General features: G+C 45.8%; 1 protein-coding gene across 1 annotated transcript in view; it reads right to left on the bottom strand.

Annotated features, from left to right (window-relative positions):
* LOC144951291 (polypeptide N-acetylgalactosaminyltransferase 13-like) overlaps positions 1-12,517 on the bottom strand; it is an 89,941-nt gene that overhangs the window by 10,597 nt on the left and 66,827 nt on the right. The window contains exons 7-9 of the mRNA XM_078881527.1: positions 11,414-11,531; positions 6,057-6,237; positions 3,943-4,082 (exon numbers count right to left, since the gene is read on the bottom strand). Coding sequence (XP_078737653.1) covers positions 3,943-4,082; positions 6,057-6,237; positions 11,414-11,531 — 439 coding nt within the window. The remainder of the gene's footprint in view (positions 1-3,942; positions 4,083-6,056; positions 6,238-11,413; positions 11,532-12,517) is intronic.

Below are 12,517 nucleotides of genomic sequence, written 5' to 3'. Positions count from 1 at the left end.
AGCCGTCGGGTCTTCGAGACAGGCAGCACTCTCAAGCATTCACAAGCATTGGGCACGTGAGCAACACCTGGAGATGGACGGCTATGGAAGCCGAGAGTGTGTATTATTACGCTGGGTCATCAAGCAGTCACAATTGGTACGGCATGCCAACGAATGGCAGCTGTGAGATCCCAGTAAGCTGAGAGACCACAGCCAAGCATTGGTTGCCTATGAAACGTTGAAAAAGCAAACATGATGGTAATTATGGTTTCGTTTCCTACCAACAAGGTCATAAAAATTATAATACTCAGATTGATGCTCCTGCTGTTATGGAGTGACTCATGCAGCCAGTTATGGCTGCAAGGTTTTGGTAGTACATGTTGTTTATGTCATTTATTGTGAAAATTCCGTCACAGTTCCTATGATCACTGTTTCATTGCTTTCATGGCTTTATTTTGGTGATTTCGAAAAGTGTATTGGTTTAGCCATGTTTGTTTGTTGTAGTACAGAGTTAGACTGATGGCCTTAATCTAAGTTGCCTTGTGGTTGTTATTGTTGTTTGACTTGCATCCCACTGGGATTTTTGCACACAGCGTTGGTGTACGGTGTTTTTTTCCTGCAATATTTTGCTGTCTTTTCTTGGATTTTCTGTTTGCACTCAGTCACATAGTCACTTTAAGATGTTTTTGTTCATGTTTTTGTTTGTTGCGGTTGCACCCGATTCAAGAACCGAATGGCTCACAGGGCTATACCTAATAAATGACCTTGAACTTGAATAAAATAAATACACAATACACCACTGCTCAAAGTCAAAAGTCATCACCTTTGGCAGCCCCGAGCCAACAGTGGAAATCTCACATTCCCATGGTTGAGTTTATTGTGTCGATCAGACAACACTGTTGACTCTACATGAAAGGGAGTCATTTTACGAGCACCAAAAAGGATCAAGGGCCGAATCAATCCCCAACTGGGATTGGAAAGGGTAACCTTGTGATTGTGAATTATTCGCAGCACCCTCTGGCCTGGATTATCCATTATTGTTAATAAACACTAAGTAGCTTAATTGAGATGATTCCATTTATTATAGCACGTAATAAATGGTACAAATAATAAACTCGCCCATAATTGGGGCCACATTCGTGAGTTGAGATCCATTCAAATGTTAAGAATTGCCACTCCAAGTGACGCATCCTAATGAATCCTTCTAGGGATTGTCTCATGCGGATAGTAATTTTATCACTCATTGCTTCCAAAAAAAAAACAATTTAATTGACCTTCTCCTAATTACAATTAGGGTTAAGATGTATTAAGAGTGGTATTTAAAGTCGCATTAATCATTTGTAAATCTAAATGCACAACAGAGAGAGCCATATCTGTGAGCCACAGCAGAAATTGATGAATGCAAAATTAATTTTACCTCACGTGACAAACGGCTGTTGTAAATAAACAGCTTATGTGTTTCATGCAGCGTCGCATCAGTCATTACTTAACGGGTCAGAAGACAATTAACTGAAAGGCAAGGTCCCGTAAAATATTCAAGCCTTTTCACATTGATTTACTGAAATATTGTACGCCTGAAAAATCTTATTAGGGTCTGATTCATTCTCTTCTTCGACTGGTACTAAATCGATTATAACCCGTTTCCCACTTCTCAAATGGCCGGTAATCTCAGCTTGATTAATATTTAATATCTTCTGGTAGCGTGTGTCTGTGGGCCTACGTAACAAGGGGCTATTTTCATCATTTGCTGTGTCCTGCCGTGATGAGGGCCAGTGCGGGCGAGTAATTGAAATATTGGATGCTTCATTACACTACAAAGCGTTCTGCCCATCAATCATGATGAGCTTCTTCTAATAACAGAACCCAACATGAAACAGTTCCCTCACGGGATGGAGTTATTATTATTCTTGATTTTTTTTACGTTTGCTTTTATACATAACATTAGTTCATTCAATTACTTAAGTCTCATGAAACAATAAAACATTTAAATGCTGCCCAAGCTCTCCGGGGGAGATCGCAATTTCTCCCTTGGTCGCGCATGTACAGGGAGCGCATTATTTTTCCCCGCGTGTAAAACAGGTTAATAACCCTCCTCGGGATTTAATACGGGGGCCGGCAGCAAGTGAGATACACCGTTGCGCTTGGGACACACGTGGCGTTGCGCACAATGTGGATGTATGGCGTGTGCTTCTCTCCTTAATAATTCATGCGCTCTCCACCTTAATGTGGGTACTGTATAATGCGGAGGCGAGTTGTCAATAGTGGCACTGTGGGCTTAATCAGGCGGCTGCGATGGGTGTGTTGCGTGTGCAAGATGCGGTGGCTGGTAGTGGGATGGGCACCCAGAGGTCACCAAATAAGAGATACGTATGTGTGTATGTTGAACTTCTTTCGCCAGATGGCGAATGAGGGCCTTGGCGGTAGACTGCGTGGCAGTTGTGGGAGACGGCAGGAGGCAAGCGATGAACATGGCACCAATGCGATTGGTTGTGATGGCCAGTTGACCTGGGGGCACCACATTTACAAGATGTTAACTACCCTCACCCAATATGCAGGAGGTCATGGGTTAGATCCCGACCCTGATGCCTATATATTTGGAGTTTGCATGTTCTGCCCGTGGTCGCGTGAATTTTTCTCCGGGTGCTCTGGTTTTCCCCTCCACATTTAGACACATGCATTGAAAGTATTTGGCTGCTATAAACTTCCACATAAGGGACTTATCGTTGAGCTATCATTTGCGGCCAGGTCGCTTTTAAAAAAGAAATAGATGAGTCAGTGGGCCTTACCTGGTAATATAGAAATAGTTTTATAGTTTAGTTTGATCTAAACTGAGTGCACATATTGCAGGTCATAATAATAATATTTGCACTTACAAAGTGCTTGTTTAATATGCCTCATCGACGCAATCTCAAGACATTTCGATTTAAAGCTTTCGTGACTGCAGGTATTCATCTTCTTGGTTCTTTCGGTAAAGTCACGTAGAATGGGAATAATAAAATAATAAAAATAAAACATAATAAAATTATTCTCACGACGTTTCGGCCACAACGCAAGCAGCCGTCCTCAGGTGAAGAACAGGTTTGTCGAGAAGACAGAGTCATTCAGACTCTGTCTTTCAGACTCTGTCTTCTCGACATACCTCTTCTTCACCTGAGGACGGCTGCTTGTGTTGTGGCTGAAACGTCGTTAATCCAGCAAAACTTGGGAACAGGTCTGTCGAGAAGACAGAGTCATTCAGACTCTGTCTTTCAGACTCTGTCTTCTCGACAGACCTGTTCTTCACCTGAGGACGGCCGCTTGCGTTGTGGCCGAAACGTCGTGAGAATTATTTTATTATCTTTTATTTTTATTATTTTATTATTTCCATTCTACGTGACTTTACCGAAAGAACCAAGAAGATGAATCTCAAGACGCTCGAAGGGGCAGCCCACCAGTAGCAGCTGGCCCCTGTCCAGCGACGCAAGGCGACTCAGCACTGGCCTTCTTCGTCTGTTAGTTGGGAGCGATGATTTCTTGCCGCTGTGTAAAATCCCCATTGAGTTAGTCCATGAGCCCAGCTCATTTCACTTGTCGGTAACACCAGAGGTGGCAAAACGCAAGTGCTTCCAAAACGTAAGTGGTTCCATAATCCACAAGTGGTTTTACAGTGTTTTTGCGTGGGCCAAGAACGGTCAAATAATGCGATAACCATTTTGAAACGGGTCGGCAAGAAAACAATTAAAATCTCATCGGCCGTGCAAATCGGCGAGACTGAAATATTTTCACTCCAGGCAGGCACCGATTCATGCACTGGCCCACGGGTATTTTTTTCGTTTGTTAATCCAGCAAAACTTGGGACCATGAACGCCAGCGCACACGACAGCCTCCTCGTCGTTTCGAATGGCATTATCGGGGGTGGGGGGGGGGGGGGAGGTATTCGTTCTTTCAGGTCCGCGGTGAAGCAGCGGCAATCGCGTAAAGTACCTCGCCCAGGGAGTAGTAGTGCCGTGGGATCTGAGAGTCCGGGTACACGTTCTCCAGGTACCACGAGAAGGGCATGCACTTGAGCCGCTCCCTCAGGGCCTTCCGTGCCGAGACGTCGCCATATTCCACCTTTGTGACGCCTAGGAAACCGCGTGGAGAGTGAACGGCGTGGCGTGGTCGCAGAATGTGTTGTGCGAATGCATCGGTGACGGAATACTTGCCGTTTAATTCTTAATGGCGGGCAGGGGGACGGGTGAATAGCAATGCGGCGATAGATGGACACGGGCTATTGATCTTCAATGTACAACTCCAAAATACCGAGCCTCACAGTCATTTAAATTCAAATACACGAGGATGAATTTCTGTAGCTTTCTTTGCTGTTCTGGAGATTTATCACCAAGTGCATTTCAAAATGCATTATGCATGAGCCTGGAAGCGACATTACTCTGATGCACACTCAAGCGCCACCACAGACTGCGACCCTAACAGCCAACACTGCATCATGGCTGCCTGCAGTGAACAACTATGCATGTGGTGCTGTGTTTCCACATCATTAAGATTAACTGGTTTGCACTTTAGATGCCACCTTCTGTTTGGTTAAAGCTCGCACTCGTGTCAACGTGGGCCGGGTTCTTAAATCTCGGCGTGGAAATTTCACGCTCCTTTTGCCAGCGCGAAAGAAGCGCAATGACTGACGGCTCGGCTAGCGATCCGGAATCAGAATCTTTATTTCGCCTTGGAGAAATCCGACTAGCTGTAAAGCTCTTTTTTCTCACAGATGGCCAGTAGGGGCGGGTCAGAATATAGCCGCGCAGAAGCACTACGTACGACAAGGGAATGCACAGCGCGGGAATCATGTATCCGTATATTTCGCGGCTGTTTGCCAAATTTTTTTCCCTGCACTCTGGAAGTTCCCTCTCGCATTCATCTTTTGTTCGAATTGAAAAGTAAGAATTTGTGCATTTTGCGCGTGCATGTCTTTCGGGACGAAGAAAAGGCTGCACATGCTGCACATTAATCTGAGTAAAGGGGGGGGGGGAAAGACACACGCATTTCATTCGTTAACAGGATGAGACATTGTGTTCCGCAAAGCGACAACCAAACTGTTTGCAAACAATGGAGATTACTCAGTGCAGCAGGCAGCCACTGTGCTGGTGCGAATGAAATATTAATCAAAGCACCGCAGGTAACATGCCACACCACTGCTTGAAAGGCCGATTGTCAATAGAAATATGGGATTTCTGCACCAAATTCTTATCCGCCTATTGCCGCCAAAGGATTTAGTTTTGAAATATAAAGTCATCTGCACACATCAAAACACTCACGCCGCGGGATATATCAGCTGCAAACAGAAACGATTTAATGTGGAAGAACCAATAATCTCATCAACCTAAAATTACGTGGCTAATTGGAGAAATGGCATTGCTGCAAATCTTTGAAGTTGCTTAACTTAGCGTTCGCATGCAACACATTGCTTCTCCAAGTCAACCAACCAATTGAATTGCCCTGTAACCTTCGGGCAGTTATTGTGGTTCCAAAGAGACCACACGCGTCAAGGTTCAATATTTCTTCTGCGAGTTTACTGCCTGCACTGACACTCCACATGCACACACACGCACTTTACGAGCCTTTAAAGATGTGCTGATCCTGACCCCAGTTAAAAACAACCAAGGCAATTCTAACACAACCGATTAGCTGGTCTGCACCTTGCACAGGTTAATATGAAAAAATACACGGGCTAAATGCATTACATAACCTTATTCCTTTCAAGATTTAAGCTAATGATCAAATACATACTTACGTGCCAACACGGTTACTCTCATTCTGAAATAGATTAAAAAAGCGAGGACAGGCATTTGCAGGCATTTAACATTCACCACAATCAGAATCTTTATTGAATCTCGATTTGAAGTTTTCGTGACTGCAGGAATCCATACTCTTTGGTCCTTTCGGTAAAGCCACGTGACTTTACCGAAAGGGAGGCAGCGTATAAAATAGAATCTTGATTTATGCTGGAGGAATCCGATGAGCCATGGAAGCTCTTCACCGGAAGACAAGCGAGAAAGAACACGCGGAAAAATCACCCGCGGGAAACGCCATCAAAAGAGTCTCACCGGGAGAGATGACGTAAAAGAACCCCTTGAACTCATCCATCCACACCTCGGCCAGACGCCGGTTGTTCTTGTTGATCACCTGTCCCGTGCCGCCGGGGAAGGTGTACGGCGTGGCCTTGCGGAACACGTGGCCCACGTGCGAGCACGTGACGATCTCCAGCGAGCCGCCACACTGCCAGATCTGTGCCGCCACGCGCACGCACGCACGCAAGCACCAACCACCCCGCCTCGTGACATGACCTCGCTTAAAGGGAGGCAGCGTATAAAAGCTCAGTGGGGAGTGGGGAGTGGGGGGGGTCTATCAAGATGGGAATCAAGCCCCCAGGTTGCCCGTCTCCGCTCTCTTGTGTTGTCACGAGATGGGGGAGGTGGGGACGGGGCAGCTCAGAGAGTGGCCGCACCGTGGAACGCGTCTGAACACCGAGTCACCGACAAACCGGGCAGCGGCCAGATGCGGAGTGGTAATAGTCGGGGGTTAGGGGGGGGGGGCAGACAGCGCTGTCTCTCAGAGGTTGCAAACGGGGTTCGATTCCTTACCCGTACCCGTACCCAGGGTCGCAAATGGGTACCCGTACCCTACCCGAAATGAGTGACAAACGGTTATTCACCAGTGACTCAAGGCCTACCCGTACCCGTACCCGGCCGCACCAGGGTCGCAAATGGGTACCCGGGTACCTGGGTATCGGGTAGGGTACGGGTATCGGGTACCCGATTGCAACCTCTGCTGTCTCCTCTTAAAGGCGGGGGAGGGGGGCATGTGAGAGGACTATGTAGAGTTTTAACCGACCCAGTAGGGCCACTTTGTTTCAGAATCAGAAGATGTATTTACACCGGAGGAATCCGATGAGCTACAAAGCTCTTTTCCACAGATGCCCAGTAGGGACGGGTCAGAACTTTACAAACAACGAACAATACAAAAACACGAAAGGAGTTCAAAGTATTAGAAAGGTTAACAAATCGCTTAAAAAAATATACAAATGAAACTAAACATTTTTTCTTTCTTACCAGGTAAAGCCCTCGAAGCTATTATCTTATTTTTTCGAAGTGACCTGGCCACAAATATTAGCTCAACGAAGTGGCTTATCACGTGGACATTTATAGCAGCCAAATACTCGAATGGGGGAGGGGGGGGGGCAAATGTTAAAACAAATCGAGTCATCGTACTCAGAGCGAGACAACACGGTACGATTCGCTTACGAGGTGTCCTCAATACAACCACGGCTCAAGACGCAATTCAATGAAGGGGAAATTGAGGGCTGGCAATGAGTGAGAGTTTGATCAAAGGGGATGAAATGGGAGATCTGTCTTTTATCCCAGTAGCTCTACCGTGCAAATATAAGCGGTTCTTGAAAGATCAGAACGTACACGGAGACACCACTTAATTTGTTTGGCAGGAGAAGTGTAAAAACCTAGTTCTAGACCAGCCCTAGCTACCCCATGAAAACGGAGTAAAACAGATTCTCTTGCACTATCCATGAGAATTATCCACATTTCTACTCAAAACCCAAGTTCTACCAACACCTGTGCAACAATATCAGCATCTCATTGGCCAACAGCCGCTAGATCACAAAGAACAACTCACATCGCATGTACCAGCAAAGAAAAGTTGGCGAATACGTCACTATGAAAATCACTAAACTTTTAAAACGGCATTAAATTACAGCCGCGCATAAATACCCTCTTTATAAGGGCACTCGCAAACACTTGCGATTCAATAAAAACCGACCTTTTTTAATTCTCTCTGCCTCTCAGAACCTACGACGCACAGTTTAACTACTAATTGCATCAACAAGCAAAAGTAAATTGCAAAATGTCAAGTCAATACAGTATTTTACCTTAAGGCCTGCCTTAAGCAACCGGTGATCTTTTAAAATAAACACTTATTGATCGAATTCTTCATTGACTGATACAGCAGCCCATAAACATTGACTCAACGCTGCAACATTGCCGCGGTAAAAAGGGTTTATTTTAATTGGTCTGTGACCTTTTTAATCCTCAACGGTTTTAGAACAATATGCAATGAAATCCGCACCGCCGGGGATTCTGCCCCATGCAACCTGAACCCCGGGCAGACCTCCATCAGCGGACTCGGGGAGCGAGCGTAAGACCCATCACGTGGCGAAAGCGGAAAAACGCAAATGCCTTCACGGTGACCTTATTTCGATTGCGCGCGTGTATTTTTTTCACTCTCGAATTCAAAGCATTGTTTTCACTCCGCCGGAACATAACAGCATTAAAGATTAATAACCATCCCGCAAGTAAGACGCAGTTACCATCTGGGCTAAACAAAAAAAACGCTTGATTTCATTTCGGCGCCGGGCCAAGAATGAAGAGGCCGCTCTCCCCCGAAGAGTTTCCCCGCGGCCAAAGCGGCAGCAGCCTGCGCCTTCCACAGGAACGGTGGCGCAGAGCTGGCGTGCCGCTGGCCACTGCCACTCTCCGCATGCACGTTCGTATTTAGTTCAAGTTCAAGTTAAAGTTAATTTATTAAGGTGTGAGCCATTCGGCTCTTGAATCGGGTGCAACCGCAACAAACAAAAAACTAAAACATGAACAAAAAACATCTTAAAGTGAATATGTGACTAAGTGCAAACAGAAAATCCAAGAAAAGACAGCTAAATATTGCAGAAAAAAATCACCGTACACCAACGCTGTGTGCAAAAATCCCTGGCCGGCTGACGGTAGCAGCAACTGACAAGAGGTATCATTTAAAACGTATTATCCATTCACTTTAGGAAAACAGGGCCACCCTATGCCATGTCCCTCGCGGGGTGGGGTGGGGGTGGGGGAGTTTGACCATACTTCACCACCACGCTGCTCAGGGAGGCACTCATCACCGGTTCAGGGATCACTCCTCGTTCATGTTGAAGCCCTCGCCAGGAATAAGTCAGGACAGGGAGTTTATCGCGCAGTGCGCAAACCACCGCCGGCGCAGCTCTCTCTCTCGCGCCGTTCAGAAGTACGCCCCGCGAGTCAAACCAGTGCCTTCGCGTCACAAGAGCGCTGGGACCACATGAGTAACTCCCCGTGGAGACTGAAATTAAATGTATCCTGGGTTAAGGATAATGAATATGGGCAACAAATAACGGTGAACTGCAGTGATTCTTTGCATGACCTGTCATAAAAAAATACCTCCCTTCCAAGAGCTGCCGTCTCAATCTGCAGGCGACAAGCCCTTTCTGACAGCTTAAAAGCAAGCGATGTCAATTTCCCTCTCAGAAACAATGCAGCGGCATCGTTGGGAAGTGGACCACTGACACGTTAGAAGCATCCACTCAAGGAGTGGCCTGAAGGAATGGCAATCGGATGTTATGCATTCAGGCAGCGCTATGGAAGAGAAAAAAAAGACAGCAATAATTGGTGGTTGACATTAAAACAGATAAACAAATACTATGACTTTCAAGGGCAAACGGTAAATCCCCATGGAGGCGGTTCGAGCGGCTTTGCAATTACCTGCGTGAAAACAACCAGGGATTTCTGGTAAAGGCAAGTGGCAACCAGCGAAGGCAAAGCGTAATCAAGTGTGCCGCGCTTTATAAACTCCACGGCTCTCCGCGCTGCACCTGGGGGACTCGGCGTCATCAGGCCCGCCGCTAGCCTGCCACCCTCGCCGCTGCGCGCGGCAGAAGACGAGGCTTCGAACGCAACGTCCCTGCGTGCCCTTCAGCCTCCCTCCAGGCCCGCAGAGAGCAGCCGAGGGCTGGCTCGGCACGCGGCGGCATCGCTGGCCACTGGGGCGCGCGCGGGCGGCCAAGCTGCGATGACCGTGAGCAGGGCAGCCGCCCGCAGCCCGCCGCACGAACAAGTCTCCACGCGGTTAAATTTCGCATTAAAGCTTCTTTCGTGACTGCAGGGATTCATCTTCTTGGTTCTTTCGGTAAAGTCACGTAGAATTGAAATAATAAAATAATAAAAATAAAACTTCATAAAATAATTCTCACGACGTTTCGGCCACAACGCAAGCAGCTGTCCTCAGGTGGAGAACAGGTCTGTCGACAGACGTGTCAGTGGATCTGTTCTCCACCTGAGGACGGCTGCTTACGTAATATGTTATTTTATTTTAATTTATAATTTTATTTTTAGACGTGACTTAACCGAAAAGAACCAAAGAATAATTCCTGCAGTCACGAAAGCTCCTAAATTAAGATTGCTTACGTGACTTTACCGAAAGAACCAAGAAGATGAACCCCTGCAGTCACGGAAGCTTTAAATCGAAACTGTGTGACCGTTTCACTCCACGTACAAATTGGCTTCATAGCTACAAATGAGGTGTACAGAATATATGTGCAGATAATGTAAAGCATGTAAATTCCAAGCCGATAATTGTTGTTGTTTTTCTTTTATATTGACAAAGACATTACCTTTCAATACACGCCATTCTGTAAGTAATGAGTACAAATGGACTTTCTAAGGTTGACTGCACAAGTATAATTTACTAAAGTGCCTGTTTATCATTTGTTTCTTTCGGTTAAGTCACGTGACTTAACCGAAAGAAACAAATAATAATTCCTGCAGTCACGAAAGTTCTAAAATTAAGATTGCCTGTTTATCCATTTAATTTGAGAATCTTTAACCTCATTATCCTAAAATACTTAGCATGTTTCCTTCACAATAAATTATTTTTTCTCCAAGTTATTAACTTATTTGTCCAATAACAATTTCAAGTGAACACTACTTAGTTGTTTTCATATATATATACAAAGATCCCCCATATAGCCTAAACAGAATGTAGGAGCAAGTGCTGTTAGTGAGTACCTATAAAGGCCGGCACAGCACACAAACACCACGCCGGGCCGCCTTTGGCCTACCGAGTGGTTATGTGTATATCTGAGGCTGAGTCGACCTAAGGGAGGCCCAGGACCAGTTCAGATAATCGTCACTGGTGTTGGCCGTGAGCGGGAATCGAACCCGGGTGGACGGGTTCGTAGCGCAGCGGCTAACTGCGACACTTACCGCTCCCCACACATACACACCCACACGGTAAGCGGGATGGGAAATGGCTTTGCATGCCACTCCGTTCGCTTTACGCTTGACCAGCTTTGCAGTCCAATAATGCTGCGTCCCACGCCCAGATAAAATGAACAAACTTGGCTGCTTTTTCTTCTTCGTAAATCAGACTTGCCAAGTGCACTTTCCGTTGATGGACACCTGAAAGTATACGGCGTAAGTGTGGACACTTTCGCACGTCGTCTATAAAAGCCATCTGAAGCCAACATCTTTGTTCCACTGAAGTAAAGATTTGTTCATGTGTACAAATTACTGCGTAAACCCCCCCCCCCACAACCCCAGCCCGCGAGGTGCATTTTAAACTGTCCGAGTGCATTTGAAAACAAAGTGCCTGTTGCGGAAGCACTGACCCTGAAAGACATTTCAAGGTTCTCTCCTCCCCAGATGTCCATGCCAGGATCGTAGGTGCCAATCTCCTGAAAGTAGTCACGGTCGATGGCAAACAGCCCTCCTGCCATGGTCGGGGTCCTGAACGCGCCCGCAACAGAACACACAAAACACGCACGCACCCACGCACGCACGCACACACGAGCGCGAGCGCAACAGAGATGATATGTCACTGCAGTAAGCATCACGGTGAATCAAACACGCATTTACCACCGCTCACCTGTCGAGTGCCCAAATGGCATCCTCAAAACCGTGAGATCAAATCCAGGTTTGGGAACTGACTCGGACCATCATCCTCCTCGGGAGTAAAATTCAACGAGTAATATTTTGCGAGAAGTTAACGGTGCGTTTTTCATGGCAATGTAGAATTTCGATGTAAAGCTTTCGTGACTGCAGGGATTCGTCTTCTTGGTTCTTTCGGTGAAGTCACGTAGAAGGGAAATAATAAAATAATAAAAATTAAACGTAATATCAAATCGATGTAAAGCTTTCGTGACTGCAGGGATTCATCTTCTTGGTTCTTTCGGTGAAGTCACGTAGAAGGGAAATAATAAAATAATAAAAATTAAACGTAATATCAAATCGATGTAAAGCTTTCGTGACTGCAGGGATTCATCTTCTTGGTTCTTTCGGTAAAGTCACGTAGAAGGGAAATGATAAAATAATACAAATATAATCCAATAAAATATATCGATGTAAAGCTTTCGTGACTGCAGGGATTCATCTTCTTGGTTCTTTCGGTAAAGTCACGTAGAAGGGAAATGATAAAATAATACAAATATAATCCAATAAAATATATCGATGTAAAGCTTTCGTGACTGCAGGGATTCATCTTCTTGGTTCTTTCGGTGAAGTCACGTAGAAGGGAAATAATAAAATAATAAAAATTAAACGTAATATCAATTCGATGTAAAGCTTTCGTGACTGCAGGGATTCATCTTCTTGGTTCTTTCGGTAAAGTCACGTAGAATGGAAATAATAAAATAATTCTCACGACGCTTCGGCCACAACGCAAGCAGCCGTCCTCAGGTGAAGAACAGGTCTGTCGATAAGACAGAGTCTGAATG

The sequence above is a fragment of the Lampetra fluviatilis genome, chromosome 1 (genome assembly GCF_964198595.1).
Source record: "Lampetra fluviatilis chromosome 1, kcLamFluv1.1, whole genome shotgun sequence".
Lineage (NCBI taxonomy): Eukaryota > Metazoa > Chordata > Hyperoartia > Petromyzontiformes > Petromyzontidae > Lampetra > Lampetra fluviatilis.
The sequence above is the reverse complement of the archived record's forward strand: the minus strand, read 5'-3'. Positions and strand labels throughout refer to the sequence as shown.